Genomic DNA, 20,950 nt, shown 5'->3' on the forward strand with positions numbered 1-20,950 from the left:
CCCTTGCGGGCAATCTGATCACCCACCCACACCAATAAATCGCCCGCAGATCCGACGTCAGATCACCTCCCAAGTGCAGTGTTTACATCTGTTCTCTACCCTAAACACCCACTAATTACCCATCAATCACCCCCTGTCACTGCTACCTATCAGATTAGACCCCTATCTGCCCCTAGGGCACTCAATCACCCGCCCACACCCTCAGAACGCCCTCAGACCCCAACCCTGATCACCTCGCCAGTGCATTGCTTGCATCTATTTCCCCCTCTAATCACACCTTGAGACACCCATCAATCACCTCCTGTCACCCCCTAGCACACCTACCCATCAGATCAGGCCCTAATTTGCCCCGTGTGGGCTCCTGATCACTCGGCTAAACCCTCAGATCCCCCTCAGACCCCCTTCCGATCACCTCCCCAGTGCATTGATTGCATCTATTTTCCCCTCTAACCACCCCCTGAGACACCCATCAATCACCTCCTGTCACCCCCCTAGCACTCCTATCCATCAGATCAGGCCCAATACAACCTGTCATCTAAAAAAGCCACCCTGCTTATGACCGGTTCCACAAAATTCGCCCCCTCATAGACCACCTGTCATCAAAATTTGCAGATGCTTATACCCCTGAACAGTCATTTTGAGACATTTGGTTTCCAGACTACTCACGGTTTTGGGCCCGTAAAATGCCAGAGTGGTATAGGAGCCCCACAAGTGACCCCATTTTAGAAAAAAAGACACCCCAAGGTATTCTGTTAGGTGTATGACGAGTTCATAGAAGATTTTATTTTTTGTCAAAAGTTAGCGGAAATTGATTTTTATTGGTGTTTTTTCATAAAGTGTCATTTTTCACTAACTTGTGACAAAAAATAAAATCTTCTATGAACTCGCTATACACCTAACGGAATACCTTGGGGTGTCTTCTTTCTAAAATGGGGTCACTTGTGGGGTTCCTATACTGCCCTGGCATTTTAGGGGCCCTAAACCGTGAGGAGTAGTCTAGAAAACAAATGCCTCAAAATGACCTGTGAATAGGACGTTGGGCCCCTTAGCGCACCTAGGCTGCAAAAAAGTGTCACACATGTGGTACCGCCGTACTCAGGAAAAGTAGTATAATGTGTTTTGGGGTGTATTTTTACACATACCCATGCTGGGTGGGAGAAATCTCTCTGATTTTTTTTTTACACACAATTGTCCATTTACAGAGAGATTTCTCCCACCCAGGAGTATGGTGAGTTCATAGAAGATTTTATTTTTTTGTAACAAGTTAGCGGAAATTGATTTTTATTGTTTTTTTTTTCACAAACTTGTTACAAAAAATAAAATCTTCTATGAACTCACCATACTCCTAACAGAATACCTCGGGGTGTCTTCTTTCTAAAATGGGGTCATTTGTGGGGTTCCTATACTGCCCTGGCATTTTAGGGGCCCTAAACCGTGAGGAGTAGTCTTGAAACCAAATGTCGCAAAATGACCTGTGAAATCCTAAAGGTACTCATTGGACTTTGGGCCCCTTAGCGCACTTAGGGTGCAAAAAAGTGCCACACATGTGGTATCGCCGTACTCAGGAGAAGTAGTATAATGTGTTTTGGGGTGTATTTTTACACATACCCATGCTGAGTGGGAGAAATATCTCTGTAAATGGACAATTGTGTGTAAAAAAAATTAAACAATTGTCATTTACAGAGATATTTCTCCCACCCAGCAAGGGGATGTGTAAAAATACACCCCAAAACACATTGTACTACTTCTCCCGAGTACGGCGATACCACATGTGTGGCACTTTTTTGCAGCCTAACTGCGCTTAAGGGGTCCAAAGTCCAATGAGCACCTTTAGGCTTTACAGGGGTGCTTACAATTTAGCACCCCCCAAAATGCCAGGAAAGTAAACACACCCCACAAATGACCCCATTTTGGAAAGTAGACACTTCAAGGTATTCAGAGAGGGGCATGGTGAGTCCGTGGCAGATTTCATTTTTTTTTGTCGCAAGTTAGAAGAAATGGAAACTTTTTTTTTTTTTTTTTTTGTCACAAAGTGTCATTTTCCGCTAACTTGTGACGAAAAATATCTTCTATGCACTCACTATGCCTCTCAGTGAATACTTTGGGATGTCTTCTTTCCAAAATGGGGTCATTTGGGGGGTATTTATAATATCCTGGAATTTTAGCCCCTCATGAAACATGACAGGGGGTCAGAAAAGTCAGAGATGCTGGAAAATGGGAAAATTCACTTTTTGCACCATAGTTTGTAAACGCTATAACTTTTACCCAAACCAATAAATATAGGCTGAATGTTTTTTTTTTTTTTTTATTTATCAAAAACATGTTTGTCCACATATTTCGTGCTGCATGTATACAGAAATTTTACTTTATTTGATAAATGTCAGCACAGAAAGTTAAAATCATTTTTTTTGCCAAAATTCATGTCTTTTTTGATGAATATAATAAAAAGTAAAAATCGCAGCAGCAATCAAATAGCACCAAAAGAAAGCTTTATTAGTGACAAGAAAAGGAGCCAAAATTCATTTAGGTGGTAGGTTGTATGAGCGAGCAATAAACCGTGAAAGCTGCAGTGGTCTGAATGGGAAAAAAAGTGCCTGGTCCTTAAGGGGGGTAAAGCCCACGGTCCTCAAGTGGTTAAGTACATTCCTGATGACAGGTTTATGGGCTGCCCATAAGGGCAAGGGGATATTCCATCAGAAGCATTGGGGGAAGGGAATATTTCATCAGAAGCATTGTGGGAAGGGGATATTTTATCAAAAGCATTGTGTAAAAAATATTCCTCTAACTCAGAGGAAATTTCTATTCTCCCTGCATGATCTAATAGAAAACTATCTTACATGTAAAGAGTAGGATTCCAGCAGTGCATAAGAGACCGCATTAAGAAAAATGATTGTAACCCAGGCAGGATCTGGGTAGGAAAAAATTGCAGCAAGGAGCGGGGAGGGTTGTTCCAGCGCCAAAGCTTATGGTTGTTCATGACAAGGTCTTCAGCTGGGATTGCTGGGACCATATCGGGGAGACGCTTCATCACTTTGTGCAACTGAACTAGAAGGGAGTCCCAACTTCACAAGAAGGTCAACACCCTCAGCAAAGAGATCAGCAAGATTGCAAGGCAACTGGTGTTGTTTAAAAGGAAATAAATATGGTAGCCACCGTGTCCCTCTCAGTTCAGGGGTACTATGGAACAGATCCAGAGTGAAGCTTAAATATGCCATTTAACAAACCCCACAGCCACGGGTGGATTTGCGGTACCCTTGTTCACAAATATTGTATTGCCTCAGATTGAAAAACTACTATACTTGAGTAAAGTGAACAATCGCCACCAACCAAAACAATGCTTGAAAGTCATCCCTGGTGTTCCACACATTAATTGAACAGTATAGTATGAACAGGTGAACAGTATATGTATGCACTATGTGAATCTCCTTCAGTCACTAACTCAAAGGACAAACTTGCTCTATGTCTGAGTTGTAATGTCAATAAATGAAAATATGCTACCGTTTAAAACCTGTAAATGTGAGGTACACTAATGTTTTGCACAATAATGAGCTAGAACAATGACCTTGCTAATCTACCGGTACCTAAAAAAACATTATGCCGGTATCCAAGATACGCTTCCATGGCAATATGCAAATTCATTTCTCGCTTTGCTGGCTACATGGAAAAAATTTTGCAAGTGAGACAATAGCTGTGGAAAATGGAATAGCTGCAGGTGTTTTTAATATTTTAGTAATGTGATTGCTATTATGCTAACGTATTCAGTATTCCATTGCAGGTGTCTAAAGGCAGGCCTCACCATTGACCCAGTCATTGTGGAAGCTTTCTTGGCCAGTTTATCAAATCGTCTGTATATTTCCCAGGAAAATGATAAGTACGTTATATTACTGAAGTATGGTCCTCAGACCTGTACCTTTTATGTGAATCAGAGCAATTGGATGTGCATTAGGCAAAATTTTGAGCAGCAGGTGTGAAAATGCCTGAAGCATGTTCTGTATTACAGCCTTATTATATGTGTATAGGGATATGATTCATGGATATGGGACACTACTAGTGGTTTTCGATTTTTGTGCAGATGCTGTGACAAATATGTTTTATTACTATGGGGTATATATGTCATTGTTCACTTCAGTGAAAATGAGTAATGTATAGATGTTTAGATATAAATACAGGAATGTTCTTCAGGTCTATAAACATGTGAAACTGCACAAGTATTTTTATTTAGTATATGATTACACCATCTGATTGCAATAGGGGTGTTTGTGTTTTAGGGAGGCTCATCTGATCCCTGACCACACAATCCGGGCACTGGGGCACATTGCCGTCGCCCTGAGGGATACTCCGAAGGTGATGGAGCCAATCCTTCAGATACTGCAGCAGAAATTCTGCCAACCGCCATCTCCACTAGACGTTCTCATCATTGATCAACTGGGGTGCATGGTGATAACTGGCAATGTAAGCAGAGTAACTGAAATTACAAACAAGGGCTATCCGCGACTTAGTCATAAATATTGAAAGTACAACGTAATCAGGCTTTGATTTTTCTGTATAACCTTAAATCAGAGTGAACTCTTCATTTCCACTGGACTCCACTATGTATTAATTATAATTAAGATCATAAATCTGTTAGCTGCAGTAATGACTAGTACACCTAATGCAATTTCTAGTCAGATCTCGTTCTCAATCGGGAGCAGATCAGATCAAATTATTGATTTGACCCATTGATCCGATGGGAAATTACGTTGGGTGCACCAGGCATAAGAGTTAAATATTGCTGGTATGAAAATGTGAATTTGGCCTGTTTACTGGCCGTATCCTTGACCTTCAACGCTGTGTTGCTTTGCTGATGGATATTATTTATCCCTCTGCTGTTAAGTGCAGTGTTTGGAGACCTTTAATTTTGAGACCTCCTCCACCCCTCCATAGACAATTCTGTTTTCAGGGCTTATAAAGTACAGGGCAGATTTAGTTTAGGCCACGCTAGTGCTAAGAATTTGTCATATGTTAGGGTCAGGTTAAGGTTGGTGTAGGATCATCTGTGAGAAAACAACTTACAAGCACCCTCTGTGCAGGAAGAGGCCATCTGGTCCAAGGGTATTTTCCATGGGGACATCTTTTGCATCTGACCCCCATGTGCACGTTTTCTAATCTTCAAATTACTCTCATTATTTTGGATGGTGGTAGGAGTATGCAGTACTGTAGTCTCTCCAGCAGGGGTACCTGTACATATTATTATTATTATTATTAGTATTATTATTATTATTATTGATTTATATAGCGCCAGCATCTTCCGCAGCGCTGTACAATAGCATACAAGACAAGAGGGTATAACAGCTAAAACAGTGCACAAATTAACATATTTTACACAGAGGTGGGAGGTATGTACACCCATTACACAGCATTGTGAGATGAAAGAGAAGAGAGCCCTGGCCAAAAGGCCTTACAGTCTAAACATTTAAGGTATAGGACAGTAGGTAAAGGGAAGCTGTGTATGGGGTGGTATAAATGGTGGTTAGTGGGCGGTGTCCTAGGTAGGACAGTATGCTTGCCTGAAGAGGTGAGTTTTCAGATTGCGCCTAAAAATAGTAAGTGTGGGTGAGTGGCGGATGTGTTGAGGGAGAGTGTTCCAGAGGAGGGGAGAGGATTGAGAGAAGTCTTGTAAGCGGGAGTGGGAAGACGAGATGTTTGTTAGGTGGAGGCGACAAGAGGAGGAGAGTTTGTCAATGTGTGGTTTGAATGAGAGACTTGAGTCCAAAATTACACCTAGACAGCGAGCCAGAGGGACACGCTATATGGAAGTGCCATCAACAGAAATAGAGATGTCTGGCAGGGGCATTGATTTGTGAGGTGGGAAGACTACTATTTCAGTCTTGTCCATATTGCGTTTTAGAAAACGGGAGGACATGAAGGAGGCGATGGCATTGAGACAGTCTGGGACACGAGCTGTTAAGGTGTCCAAGTCAGGTGCTGAAATGTAGATCTTGGTATCGTCAGCATATAGGTGATATTGGAAACCATAGGAGCTGATGAGCTGACCAAGACCATATGTGTATATGGAGAAAAGGAAAGGTCCGAGAACTGAGCCATGGGGAACTCCAACAGTGAGGGGACGTGGAGAGTAGGTGGTGACGGAGTAGGCAACGCTGAAGGTCCTATCTAAAAGGTAGGAGGAAAGCCAGGAGAGAGCAGGACCCTGAATGCCCATGGATGAGAGGATTTGGAGAAGTAGGGGGTGGTCCACAGTGTCAAAAGCGGAAGAGAGGTCTAGGAGGTTAAGAATAGAGTAGAGGCCTTTAGATTTAGCAGTCGCCAGGTCATTGGTTACTTTAAGTGGGGCAGTTTCGGTTGAGTGGCTGGGGCGGAATCCAGATTGGAGGTCATCAAACAGAGAATTGGCAGTGAGGTGACGGACTAAGTCCGTGTAGACGTGGCGCTCAAGTAGTTTAGAAGAGAAGGGGAGGAGAGAAATGGGTCGGTAGTTGGGCAGGGAAGAGGGGTCAAGAGAAGGCTTTTTCAGTAAGGGCTTTATAAGGGCTTGTTTGGAGGAGGATGGAACTATGCCTCTGGTCAGAGAAAGGTTGAAGAGGGTGGTTAAGGCAGGTGAGATGGTAAAGGATAAATGAGTAATGATATGAGGGCAGGGGGTCAAGGGGGCATGTAGTGGGACGTGGTTTAGAGATGAGAGAGGAGACAGTAAGTTCAGTTAGTGGTAAAAAGGTTGTCAGGGAGGATGTAAGGTGTATGGTGTATGTAGGGAAAGAACTGGTTAAAGTTTTTTCATACATACATTTTTAACAAAGTTTATGTAATCTTAAAAACCTTCCTAACCAGCCTGCCCTATACTCCTAATTTTGAAGTTCTGATGTAGCCAGTGAATCCTAGGATTGCTACCTTGATGTCATTAGCCTCACTTTTTTTGTACAATACAGTCTGTAAAGCTTTGTTCAGGTGGGTATTTCTTTCATCTTTGACAGTTTTTTTTTAGTTTTTCATTATTTTTTGTCTTCTATAGCAATACATTTACCAGGAAGTGTGGAACCTTTTCCAGCAGATCAGCGTAAAGGCTAGCTCAGTTGTCTACTCTGCCACTAAAGATTACAAAGATCATGGTTATAGGTATGTTAATTCAAAACTTTAGCAAACAAAATAAAGAGATATTTACCTCAGTAGGGGGAGCCACTGGATCCTCCTCAGGCGAACTGACAGCCTGCGCAGTGTTACGTGAATCTATTTGGCGAGCTCTTGTTTAAAGCCTCATCTACACAGGTAGATGAGACGGCAATGTGGCTTATCAATCGAGCCGCGGATGCGGCTCGATTGATAAGATCCGACAGGTCGGATCTTGCTACCGCCGATACCCTGCTCGTTCCCCGCGAGGGGACAATGGCAGGGAATCGAGCGGAAGATAAGCGGGGATGAGTGGGGTATCAAATCCAGCGGCGAGCGTATGAACTTTGTCATACTGTCCCTACTCTTTGGAACTCCCATCCCTGGAGATATTCAGATCCAGACTAAAAAGCCACCTGTTTAGCATGACATCTGTGTACTTGCAGAGTGTTTCCTCTGTACCACAATTTACTGGTCTGAGCCATGCTTATGGGCTTTGAGTCCTATAGGAGATGTTGGTATAGGTGGAACTCCACTCACAACCTCCAACTGCCGACAGTGCAGGGAAACTGGCTGCTCTGACCCAAAGTCCAGTACTGTAGAAAGTGAGTTCCGCAGTGTCGGTAGAATCAAAACTGCTTTATTGAATCAACACATAGAGGGTAAAATCCATCACTACATGCTGACATGTTTCGGATGTTACACGTCCTTAATCATAGCATTGATTAAGGACGTGTAACATCCGAAACATGTCAACATGTGGTGATGGATTTTAGCCTCTGTGTTGATTCAATAAAGCCGTTTTGATTCTACCGACACTGTGCGGAACTCACTTTCTACACTATGGGAGATGTTGCGAGCTATAAGCAATAATTGTATATAGTTAATGAATGAACAACTTCACACAACTCTGTTTACATCCATAGAAAAGCTAAACTAAGATGCCTGATATTGTTTTTGACTAATTTTGCAAAATAAAATAACCTTAGAAACAATGCTCAAACTATTCAACACTATGCGCTTATGTTGCTCAACACTTAAAAATGATGAATATGATACCACAAATCCAAGTTAACCAGCTTAATTGACCCGTTCCCCAGAGAAGCTTACTGTATAGACAACAAGCACAGTTTGTATGTTGACAGTACTGTATGACTCTCCATGAAAATGGTAGACTGCCTGTTTTTATAATCATCTGTCATCAAATACCGATGAGTTTAAAACCAATGAAGCTTATTTTTCACATTCCGTAAATATGTGTGCATGCACTGCATGGGCCTTTCACACCCTACCACTTCTCCACTCATCTCAGCCTTCTTCCCTGGAATGTCTATATCCTGTATCTTCTAACTGCATTACCAGTCTGCATTGTATTAATCAGTTCAGCTCTTGGCCAGCATTATACAATGTAAGATTTCTTTAAAGAGAACCAGAGGCGAGAGGGATATGAAGGCTGCCATATTTATTTCCTTTTAAACAATACCAGTTGCCTGGCAGTCCTCCTGATCCTGTGTCTCTAATACTTTTAGCCATAGACCCTGAACAAGCATGCAGCAGATCAGGTACTCAGACTCGATTAGCCATATGCTTGTTCGAGGGTTTTGACTCACACTACTTATACTACTTATACCAGAAGATCAACAGGGCTGCCGGGCAACTGGCATGGTTTATAAGGAACTAAATATGGCCGCCTCCATAGCCCTCTCACCTCTCACTGTACATAGTACAACACAACGTAACACTCGACTAGGATTGGGTATATTGACAAGTAGCCATAGTACAAAACAAATAGTGGGGAGCATAGATGCATGAGGCGTTAACAACATTTCTTCTTTTTGTACGTTTAGGTATTGAACCGTTCCTCTTTTCTTTAGTGTATCTGAGTGGAGACCACGCAGCCGTTGTCCCAATACAGAAGGGAAGGGAGGGAGGGGGATGGGGAGAATCGGGGAATGGTAAAGGTCACTCATTTTTTGATCATAAATTTTATCTGTTAAGCTTTGTTTTTCATTCCACGGAACCCTTGTTGTACAAAACTTTCCTGTGTTGGAACATTGCTTTTATTTGTCCTTTGTGTGAATAACCATGAAACATTGGAAGTGTAAGATTAAAGAATTAAATGTTCTTACTTTGTTGATCATTTAACCTATTACACTATCCTGTCTCTAAGCATAATGCTTTTTTTGTGTCAGGCATTGCTCCTTGGCCGTCATAAATGCACTGGCGAACATTGCAGCCAACATCCAGGGTGAGCAGCTGGTGGACGAGCTTCTGATGAACCTGCTGGAGCTGTTTGTGCAGTTGGGGCTCGAGGGTAAAAGGGCCAGCGAGAGAGCCAGCGAGAAAGGTCCAGCACTGAAGGTGAATATGAGGCTAGGATAATACATTAATAAAGACATTTCAGTTAAAAATACTAATAGTTTACAGATCGTTTTTAGGCATTCACACTAAAGGAAGAGAGAGGTTTATTGCTGTGCTCTTCACTTAGATAGTTCCTATAGAGCAAGGGTCAGGAACCTTTTTGGCTGAGAGAGCCATAAACGTCACATATTTTTAAATTTAATTCTGTGAGAGCCATACCATATGTTTCAAACTGACACAGTGCGCATACGCAGCAGAGGGCTCGCATCCCTGTTGCCATGGTGATGTGTATACAGTTGATCTGCCGGGCACCGGAAGTGTCAGACACGTCTTCAGCTTCCCTTGGGTTTCATCAACATCAGCGATTTCTCTGAGAGCCAAACACGAGAAATACAGACTAACAGCTTGTACAATTAGCTAGCTGGCTTGGGGGTTGATTAACTTTGTAGGACGAGATCCCCACACTATGGCCCAACAGGCTACCTGTCAAGTGACAGACAGCCTATTTGGCCAATCAAAGTGCGGGGATCTCATCCTACAAAGTCACTGGACCTGATGGGGTCCAGAGTGGGACAATTGGAGCAGCTGTTAGTTTTTGGGTGGAGCGCGAGTAAGTCAGTAGTGCATGCTACAGCAGTAGTGTGCCAACTTTGAAAATTGTACTTGCGATGCCTGACTAAGCTGCGCTTCTTGAGCAGTGTAGCTTAGTGAATCAACCCCTAACTGTGAGCCAGATGTAGCCACCAAAAGAGCCACATCTGACTCCCGAGCCATAGGTTCCCTACCCCTGCTATAGAGGAAGGAACTGACAATAGTTTCATGAAAACACGGGCATGCAATACATTTCCAGTGACTTGTGCCCAGTGATCATAACGTGAAAGCATATGCCACTCCTCTATTGCAAAATCGCTCACCGGATCAACACCACCTCAGACATCAGGTGGATCTATCGCATGTTCACAAGCTGATCAATGCAGGAACAAGATTCAATACCAGCCAGGCGACTCAGTTATCCTTGGCAATCAAATCCCTTGAATTAATGATTCCATGCCAATATCCTCTGATACCTTTATTCCTCTGCAATATGTGTGGGCGGGGGAGGTTGGCATAAGCCGGCAGCAGTCAGGTGGATGGGGCAGATTGAACATGTTAGAAACTATCATTTCTTGGCATGGAAACATTAGTTAAAGACGGATTAAAGTGATTTGATTACAGAGGACAACTGTGAGTCATCTGGCTGGTATTGAATCCTGTTCCTGCATTGATCACTTGTGAACATGCGATAGATCCACCTGGTGTCTTAGGTAGTATTGAGCCGGTGAGCGATTTTGCAATAGGGGATTGGCATATGCTTTTACATTTTGATCGCTAGGCACAAGTCACTGGCTATTTATTGCATACCTGTGTTTTATACAGTACCACACTATTGTCAGTTCAATCCTCTAGAGGAACTATCTAAGTGAAGAGCGCAGCAAAAACCTTCTCTTTCTCTTTATTGATATTGGTGAACTGCGATCTCACGTGATTACCATTATTATTACTGCCACTGCAGTTTGTGGCTTCTAGGAGTGGAAGGCGCAGTTTTCCTTCTGTTTAGGCATTTTACACTGCAGATTAAAATGTTGGGCTAAGTTGGGTAGTGTGTTAAAGTTATAGGTGTACAATCATCCTTCACACATTGAAGAAGGAACAGATGTAAACAAGATAAATGACGTACCGTAGTTTTAATATAGTGGCCTTGCATCACAGTGTAAATTTATTTGATCTTGTCTTGTACAGAACGTACAGAAACTTGTGATGTCAAGTAGCTGCTGGACTTCAGAAAGTTCAATGGTAAAGGCATGCCGGCAGCTTATGTTTTTTTTTTTTTTTTTTTTTTTTTTTTTTTTTTTTAAGTTTTGCTCAGTTATTTTCTAGCAGGCGTTTAGCTCATTTTCAAGACCATTTCTTTTCAAAGCCGTTATTTCAGTGCTTGTTTGAGGGTTCAAAGATTAAAACCTCTTAGAGATTTTTAGCCAGCTGCAGTATTTTGCTTTGGAGAAGGGTGGGGCCTAGACTCTAGAGCACAGGATACTGGAGCAATGAGACACAGCGCAAAATCAAAGAGTGGTGTGCAGCTACAAGGTGGAGGCGAGTCCCAAGCCCCAAAAGTAAAAAATAAAAGCAACAATGTACCTAAGCGCACTAATGGACAGTGGATGGCTATTCCTGCAGGTGCAGTGATGTCTCAACAAGACAGGTCAGCCGATATAGTGAGCATAAGGAGCAATACAGTACCTCTTCCAGCCGTGTGTGTGGTGGATGGTACCTCTTTCTGTGCATAAATCTTGCTGTAATCCCGATATCCAGGGACAAGCTGGTGCTCTGCTCAGCGTGGATGGAAACTGACCATGTGATCTCCTGGTCAGCTGATACCCAGACTTCCTGTTCCTGGCTTCTCTGCACTCCACCAGTGGCTCCAATCCCAGTAGCAGTGAAGGCAAACAGCAGCACTTCCTGGTTGAGGGAAAATGAGCAGAAATAGTGTACACTGTGCGCTTAAAGAAGCCACGCAGGGGGTTATCACTTACTAGATAAGAGCTTGTTTATTTGCACATAAAAAAATCTGCAGCCTCACTACCCGACTCGAGTTTCGGCATTGTGCCTTCGAAGGCACGGCTGGAAGAGGTACTGTATTGCTCCTTATGCTCACTATATCGGCTGACCTGTCTTGTTGAGACATCACTGCACCTGCAGGAATAGCCATCCACTGTCCATTAGTGCGCTTAGGTACATTGTTGCTCTAGAGCACAGGAGTTGCATCTAGGTTCCCAGAGAGAGAAGTGGGAGATTGATTGATAACCTGCTCACAAGGGAAATCGTGATACCTGAGGATATGGGCCCCAGCCGGCTAGGTATGTGGGGATTTGAAGAGGGAGGTCTCAGTGATCTGTTGGGGATAGGTTTGAGATAGAGCATACGTGTCATACTGCGACCCACGGACCAAATCTGGCTCTCAGAGCCATTAAATTTGGCCCTAAGTGGTTTCCCTACTTTGCATTATGTTTACCCACTCTAGACCACCAGGGAAGCTATTCTGGAAGTGAAGCCTTAGAACACCAGGAATACATACGGGGGAGGTAGGGGGAAAAGCACGAAACTATAGGGAACAGTATATGGGTGGATGGGCCTCTAGACACCAGGGAACTGTAAGGGGGAGTGTGGGGGCCTTTAGACACCAGGGAACTGTAAGGGGGAGTGTGGGGGCCTTTAGACACCAGGGAACTGTGTAGGGGGGGGGAGGTGGATCACTAGACGCCAGGAAACGGGTACAACTAGAAATCACTGGGCCCCCCTGCGAAACTTTGGATGCCCCCCTCGCTTTCTGTACTGGTAAACTGAGAACCAACGATACTCACTTGGCTAGTGCGCATTTGAATGTGTTTTCCCCATGCAGATTAAAACAGACAGCAGTAAAGCACTGCAGGCATGCTTCTGTAATAAAACGTGCATGTTTTCACACATACAGACACACATGGGGCTTGATTCACAAAGCCGTGCAAACTGTTTAGCACGGGTGTGCTAAACAGTTAGCACGTGAAGTGCCGTTCGCAGACTTTTGCGCATGCAAAGTGCCGCGATCGCGGACTTTTGCGCGCACAATTTGCCGTGAATCGCAGCAAATTGCCCATGCAAAAGTCCACGATCGTGTGAAGCTCGGCACTTTGTGCGCGCAAAAGTCCGCGAACGGCACTTCACGTGCTAACTGTTTAGCACACCTGTGCTAAACAGTTTGCACGGCTTTGTGAATCAAGCCCATGGTGTGCAAAAAACACATACAGAAAACTGACAGACAAGTTTTCTCCCAGCCTCAGCTTATTACACTCACTCTGTTTATCTCTGATGGAGCAGAACTGGTTCTGCAGACTTCTCCAGCATCACTACAGTACAGAGCACTTGGGGAGGGGTAGAGAGGTTGGGGACTGGGCGTTGTACACAAGAACCTGCTGCAAACTGAATAGAGACTGTCTACAAATCTTTTTATTCACAACTTTGTATAATTCTTTATCAGTGGCTGAGCAGATGCAGTCATTAGAATAATTGTGCAGAGCGCAGAAAACTTTTTTTCTCTCTGTGTCCTTAGTTGTCAGTCTCTCATGACAGGAAGAATAAACTTCTCCCCCCACGGGGCCCCCTGCCGCTTCTAGGCCCCCCTGTGGCTGCATTCCTTGCAGGGTCTATTGTTACGCCCCTGCCACGGAACTGTATAGGGGAAGGAGGACCACTATACACCAGGAAACTGTATAGGGTTTGGAGGGGTGGCCATAAGACACCTGGGAACTTTATAAGGGAGGAAGGTGGCCAGTAGACATTGAGGTTGGCCTGCGACTAGGTACAATTTTGGCCCATTTTGTATTTGAGTTTGACAGCCCTGAGATAAAGGAACACCAAGAAAGTTAGAATTGTACTTTAAGTTTTCTGGTTGTTACAGTTTATGCTTTTCTTCTATGAGGGGCAATGAGAGACTGAAAGGTTTGTGACATTACATGGGAAACTTGTGTCAAGGCCTCCGCCCACAGCTTAGAGTGTTGCAGCAAAGAGTAAAGTCCAGCAGTAGCAGTATGGGTAAACTCATAATAGGATCCGAGTACATATTTATCAGTGGCCTGTTTTTCTTTTCTTGCTGCTAGATATTACCCTGCTCACCAATCTACTTCTGTTCAGAGCTTAAATGCTCTCTACAGAGTTTTTTTTTTTCCTCCCCAGAGAAGACCGATCCCTACCTATTCCTTTAGGTTTCCCTGTCATATATCAGATAGGAAAGCTGCAGTTCTTTGAGTGATGTAAGCAACATGCTAAAGCATTAGAAAGTCAGAGCTGCCATAGAATGAAGCAGTGATTCACTCTAATTTTATTGAATAATAGCCATATTTGGGGTAATACAATTCACCTTTTACCAGAATGAAGTGTGATGAGCTGTAACATTTAGGCTCTGAGGGCTCTTTCACATAAGCCAACGTGTGAAGGAGCCGTTCACCTGCACTCGTTGTCTGCCTGCGGCGTGTCGTCAAGTATCTGCGGTGCGACGCAATCAGCGGCGGTAGCTGGTAATTAATCCCGACGGAAAACGCCGGCTCGCAGGTGCGTTGGACGAAAAACTGCGCCCGGGTGAGTCGGAACCGCAACTCATCGAAACGCAGCGTCGGGTGTGAAAGATAAAATTAAAGTCTATGGACTTTCATCCTACCTTGGTTAACGCAAACGTTAGCCGTTTGCGTTAACACCCAAAATCGCCACAAGTGTGAAAGAGCCCTGAGTGACTTTATGAGAGAACAGAAGGGATTCAGGAAACCTAGACTGTATTTTCTAAAAACACAGACAAAGAACACATCCCAACAGTTACAGAATGGGAAGATATAACAGAAGCACAGAAATAGTTGCATCCTTTTTCTGTGCATGAAAGATGAGGCCTTTCATATGACCTCCAACCTTTCTGTCGAAAATCACATTACAAGTTTGTCTTTTTGAAAATTATACAGAAACATGCTGATTGAAGAATAAAGGTGGCTTCACACCATACAATTAAAAGATTCAATTTTACACCAGTTCAATAAATACGATTTTTATTTTTTCCCGATTGAGAAATCTGATCACATTTCCCGGGTTTTTTTCCTTGAGTTTTTGAGATTGGACTTGTTGGAAAATTCAGACCAATGTTATCAAGAATTGTATGCTGTGTGATGGATTGTGAAATTGTATACAACCAGAAAAAATTGTATGTATACAATCATACCAAACTTTATTTATTCACTTTTTTCTCTTGATTTCTCTAACCAACCCATTTTTTCGGAGTTTACGTTCTTTTCAGTGGCGTTTCTATCATTGGGCGCAGTGGAGGCGTGGTGCACCGGTGATAGACAGTCAAGGGGGCGTTGCTAGCTACACTGGGGGGGCAGCTTTGCTAGCTACACTGGGGGGGCAGCTTTGCTAGCTACACTGGGGGGGCAGCTTTGCTAGCTACACTGGGGGGGCAGCTTTGCTAGCTACACTGGGGGGGCAGCTTTGCCAGCTACACTGGGGGGGCAGCTTTGCTAGCTACACTGGGGGGGGCAGCTTTGCTAGCTACACTGGGGGGGCAGCTTTGCTAGCTACACTGGGGGGGCAGCTTTGCTAGCTACACTGGGGGGGCAGCTTTGCTAGCTACACTGGGGGGGCAGCTTTGCTAGCTACACTGGGGGGGCAGCTTTGCTAGCTACACTGGGGGGGCAGCTTTGCTAGCTACACTGGGGGGGCAGCTTTGCTAGCTACACTGGGGGGGCAGCTTTGCTAGCTACACTGGGGGGGGGCAGCTTTGCTAGCTACACTGGGGGGGGGGCAGCTTTGCTAGCTACACTGGGGGGGGGGCAGCTTTGCTAGCTACACTGGGGGGGGGGGGCAGCTTTGCTAGCTACACTGGGGGGGGGGCAGCTTTGCTAGCTACACTGGGGGGGGCCAGCTTTGCTAGCTACACTGGGGGGGGGGGGGGCAGCTTTGCTAGCTACACTGGGGGGCAGCTTTGCTAGCTACACTGGGGGGCAGCTTTGCTAGCTACACTGGGGGGCAGCTATGCTAGCTACACTGGGGGGGGCAGCTATGCTAGCTACACTGGGGGGGCAGCTATGCTAGCTACACTGGGGGGGCAGCTATGCTAGCTACACTGGGGGGGCAGCTATGCTAGCTACACTGGGGGGGCAGCTATGCTAGCTACACTGGGGGGGCAGCTATGCTAGCTACACTAGGGGGGCAGCTATGCTAGCTACACTAGGGGGGCAGCTATGCTAGCTACACTAGGGGGGCAGCTATGCTAGCTACACTGGGGGGGGGGCAGTTATGCTAGCTACACTGGGGGCGGGGCAGTTATGCTAGCTACACTGGGGGCGGGGAGCTATGCTAGCTACACTGGGGGGGGGGGGGGCAGCTATGCTAGCTACACTGGGGGGGGGGGCAGCTATGCTAGCTACACTGGGGGGGCAGCTATGCTAGCTACACTGGGGGGGGGGGCAGCTATGCTAGCTACACTGGGGGGGCAGCTATGCTAGCTACACTGGGGGGGCAGCTATGCTAGCTACACTGGGGGGCAGCTATGCTAGCTACACTGGGGGGGCAGCTATGCTAGCTACACTGGGGGGGGCAGCTATGCTAGCTACACTGGGGGGGGCAGCTATGCTAGCTACACTGGGGGGGGGCAGCTATGCTAGCTACACTGGGGGGGGCAGCTATGCTAGCTACACTGGGGGGGGCAGCTATGCTAGCTACACTGGGGGGGGCAGCTATGCTAGCTACACTGGGGGGGGCAGCTATGCTAGCTACACTGGGGGGGGGGGGGGCAGCTATGCTAGCTACACTGGGGGGGGGGCAGCTATGCTAGCTACACTGGGGGGGGGGCAGCTATGCTAGCTACACTGGGGGGGGGGGGCAGCTATGCTAGCTACACTGGGGGGGCAGCTATGCTAGCTACACTGGGGGGCAGCTATGCTAGCTACACTGGGGGGGCAGCTATGCTAGCTACACTGGGGGTACTATGTTAGCGATACTATGGGCACCTATAATAGCTACCTATACTGGGGCAATTATACTGTGGACCACTATATTACCTATACTGGGGGCAACTATAATAGCTACCTATACTGGGGTAGCTATACTGCCTATACTGCGGGCAACTATACTAGCTATCTATATTGGGGCAACTATATTGCCTATACTGGGGGCACCTATACCTGGCATTACTTGCCGTGGCACGCATAGTTTGCCGCACTCGCTCCTTTCCATTTTTATTTTTTTTTGGGAGGGTTGTCTTATAATACCCAGCACCGGGTGTCAAATGTCCTAGGTATGCCACTGGTTCTTTTATCCCAAAATTGCGGCAATCTCAAAAATACATGTGGTACCTTAAAGATTCTGATCGAAACCTCTGATCAATCGGAAAATTTGATCGGAATGCTCGAATTGAATCAAAATGAACAAGATTTTATGGTGTGTGGCCACCCTTATGCTAGGTACCCACAATACAATTTTCTGTTATGCTGGGAATATGCTGGGAATACACTGCTCGATTCTGAGCCATTTAGATGGCTCAATAGATAATTTCCGACCTGTCCGATCTCCCACCCGATCGTTTCCGCGCTCGATTCTGCATAGAGGACAATGGGAAAAGATAAGAAAAACGAGCAGGAGATAAGAGAATTGCCTGCAGAATCGAGCGTGGAAAACAATCGGGCGCGGAATCGAACGGCAAAATCGAGCCATGTATGCCCAGCATAGATTTTCTGTTAGATTTACCTGCCAGATAGATCATTCCCAACATGTTGGAAATTATCTATCTAACCATCTATCTGCCCAGCAATTAGGCATTGTTCTACTCAGCAGGAGATAGCCAGAAGACAATGCACTAGAGATAATGACCAGTCTCTACAGAAAATAATCTAACAGAAAATCTAACAGAAAATTGTATGGTGTGTACTAGGCATTAGGCACGGCAATACAAATTGGCCCATTTTGCCAAATTGCAAAAACAGGCATTCGGCGGATCCTATGATGATTAATATGATACACTACACAAAAATCCAATCAGCACATTTTATTTCCTAATAGCGGATACGTTTCCCACAGTAGCCTGTGGTGGAAATGCATCTGCTCCAGACTCCAACCAGACACAAAACACCAGATCTGACATTGCACTGTCTACTCTGATGGGCCATTTGTGATGTGGCTCAGTGTGAACTGAGCCTCAAGGTAGCCATACACTGGTCGATTTGCCATCAGATTCGACCAACAGATAGATCCCTCTCTGATCGAATCTGATCAGAGAGGGATCGTATGGCTACCTTTATTGCAAACAGATTGTAAACCGATTTCAGCCTGAAACCGTTCACAATCTGTTGTGGTGGTGGTGCTGCCGCTGCTCCCCCCCGCCCGCGTGCCCGCATACACGCATACATTACCTGCTCCGCCGGTGCGACTCCAGTCCCCAGGTCTCCGCTGTCTTCTCCGCTCTGGTCTCCAGGTCCGGCATGCTTTACTTCTTCCTTCCCGGCAGGAAGTTTAAACAGTAGAGCGCCCTCTACTGTTTAAACTTCCTGCCGGGCAGGAGGAACTGAAGCATGCCGGAGACCAGAGCGGAGAAGAAGCAGCGGTGACAGCGGGGGCAGTCGTGCCGGCGGAGCAGGTAATGTATTGCCTCTCTATTGCGTCGGTCATCGGGCACTCGAACGTCCCTACCCGCAGGCGATCGACGGTAATTTTCCGCACGGAGCAATCGACGGGATCGGACGAAATGGATCGAAATTCGGCGTGTAGCGCAAACGATTGGCAGCAGATTCGATCACAGTGATCGAATCTGCTGTCGAAACGGCGGCAAATCGGGCCAGTGTATGGCCAGCTTTATTCTGTAAAGCAACCTGTGTTTCAATTCTGCTGGATTTGCCAACAAGGGTACAAAGGTGGACAGACAAAGCAAAAATGAACATTAAACAAATATTGTGTTGTTTTAGGACTGCTTCATCCTATCATGCTGAAGTAGAGTTTGCTCTGTGATTATGGCTCTGGTTTATCTTTGAAGATTCTTAACAGCGTATAAACTCATTTAACAGGCTTTGCGTTCGAAATATATTTAGACTACTTCACTTTTTGTTATGCTGCAGCCTCATACGAAACTCTATTACAATCATAATACTCAATATGCTATACTATAATGACAAAGTTTGAATGAAATAATTGCAATTTTGTAACTGAAATATCTCATCAACACAAGAATTGCTAACATCGCTAAAATTCTCTGTTGTCTTTGTCATTATTGTGTGTTGAGTGTTGCATGGTGAGGGAAAATATTTATTTAAAGTGTACCTGAGGCAACATGTGATATGATGAGATAAACATCTGTATGTACAGTGCAAAACATATAACCAGGCTGGTTTAGTTTTTTTTTTTTTTTGCTGCCTGAAATAGTTAATATTTAGGCATGCAAGTGACAGCTTCTGTCTCTTTACCTTGTTGGAGATATAGTAGATCTCACTGGTAAGCAAATTACGGCCATAAAAGTTTTCCTGGCAGAATACAGCTTCTGAGGGCAGGGGAGAGATAGAAAAGGGTTGATAGTTCATGTATTTTAGCTCTGGGACACTTAATAGACTGAGATTGCTGCCTGAAATAGTTAATATTTAGGCATGCAAGTGACAGCTTCTGTCTCTTTACCTTGTTGGAGATATAGTAAATCTCACTGGTAAGCAAATTATGGCCATAAAAGTTTTCCTGGCAGAATACAGCTTCTGAGGGCAGGGGAGAGATAGAAAAGGGTTGATAGTTCATGTATTTTAGCTCTGGGACACTTAATAGACTGAGATTGAGCAGAGACAACAAAATGTTCAATCTGCTTTGTAAATGTCCAAATATAAAATTAAAACCGTGGGATATCTAAAAAAAGTAATTTTTAGAAGAATAAATACAATTGTTTGTTTCATCAGTTTATTTTCACCTCGGGTTTACTTTAAATAAGTTTAAGGGGTTTAAATACTCCACATATCTTAAATAGCAGTTTGGTATAAAGGTAAAGATCCTGCCACTGAAGGGATTTTTCCTTTATACTGTAGGGCATGTATATGTATTTGTTCTGCATGCATATAACTAGTGTTGGAACTAACATTTCTGTGTTGCCATTAAAGCTTGTCACCTTTCCTAACAATTTTTTTGCATGCCTATAGATGTACTGTAATAGTTATGCTACTACAAGCTAAAATCTACCAAGCTGAAAGCTTGGCTTCACTAAAATGGGTTTAGATTACCGGTAATCCCCACCTCCACCCATTGTGGACTATTTTTTTAAATAAAAGGTAAAAAAAATCTTGCCACTTCTTTACGGTCAGATTGACATTTGCAGCAGCGTGGCCTCTGGTGCTGCTCTCTTCCTTCCTCTGGTGAATTGTACCATTAATGTGCACCTTTGTGTATCCTAACCAACTTTCTGCCATGTGTATTCCGAAAATAAAACTTTTCAGGCCCAGCAAGTGTTAAAACACCTTGGCCCTCCACTGTGTAGATGAATGAGAGAGGACTATGGAGTCCAGCAACTCCCTCACCCCCTAATGCACCAGGGATAAGAGGATATATAGCATAAGCAGCCCCCTTGTTTCTGGGCTTCTGAATCTAAAAGTCCAGCCCAACACATACCAAACACAGAGACTTTTTTTTACTGCAACTAAACCGAAGTTCTGTTTAAAGGGAACCTTAACTGAGAGGGATACGGGTGTTTCCTTTTAAACAATACCAGTTGCTTTGCAGTCCTGCTAATCTATTCTTTAATCTCTCAACTTTATTGTGCAATAAACAACAATGTGGTCGATTGAAAGTCTATTGACTAGTGGCCCACACACTGCAAGCGACTTTCTATGGGATTCTCATTCACTATTCAATCTAAATGATGTTGTCACTCCATGCTCTGAAATAAGATATGGATTATGTGTCAATTGAAATC

At 44.6% G+C, this 20,950-nt stretch overlaps 1 protein-coding gene across 5 annotated transcripts in view; it reads left to right on the forward strand.

Moving 5' to 3' along the window:
* The window catches only part of LOC137522841 (phosphatidylinositol 4-kinase alpha), a 179,153-nt gene that overhangs the window by 60,561 nt on the left and 97,642 nt on the right, over positions 1 to 20,950 (forward strand). For all 5 annotated transcript variants that reach the window (XM_068242974.1, XM_068242980.1, XM_068242988.1 and 2 more), the window contains exons 15-18: positions 3,776 to 3,871; positions 4,269 to 4,452; positions 7,010 to 7,113; positions 9,297 to 9,465. In XM_068242974.1, the coding sequence (XP_068099075.1) occupies positions 3,776 to 3,871; positions 4,269 to 4,452; positions 7,010 to 7,113; positions 9,297 to 9,465 (553 nt within the window). The remainder of the gene's footprint in view (positions 1 to 3,775; positions 3,872 to 4,268; positions 4,453 to 7,009; positions 7,114 to 9,296; positions 9,466 to 20,950) is intronic.

Source organism: Hyperolius riggenbachi, chromosome 1 (assembly GCF_040937935.1).
Source record: "Hyperolius riggenbachi isolate aHypRig1 chromosome 1, aHypRig1.pri, whole genome shotgun sequence".
NCBI lineage: Eukaryota > Metazoa > Chordata > Amphibia > Anura > Hyperoliidae > Hyperolius > Hyperolius riggenbachi.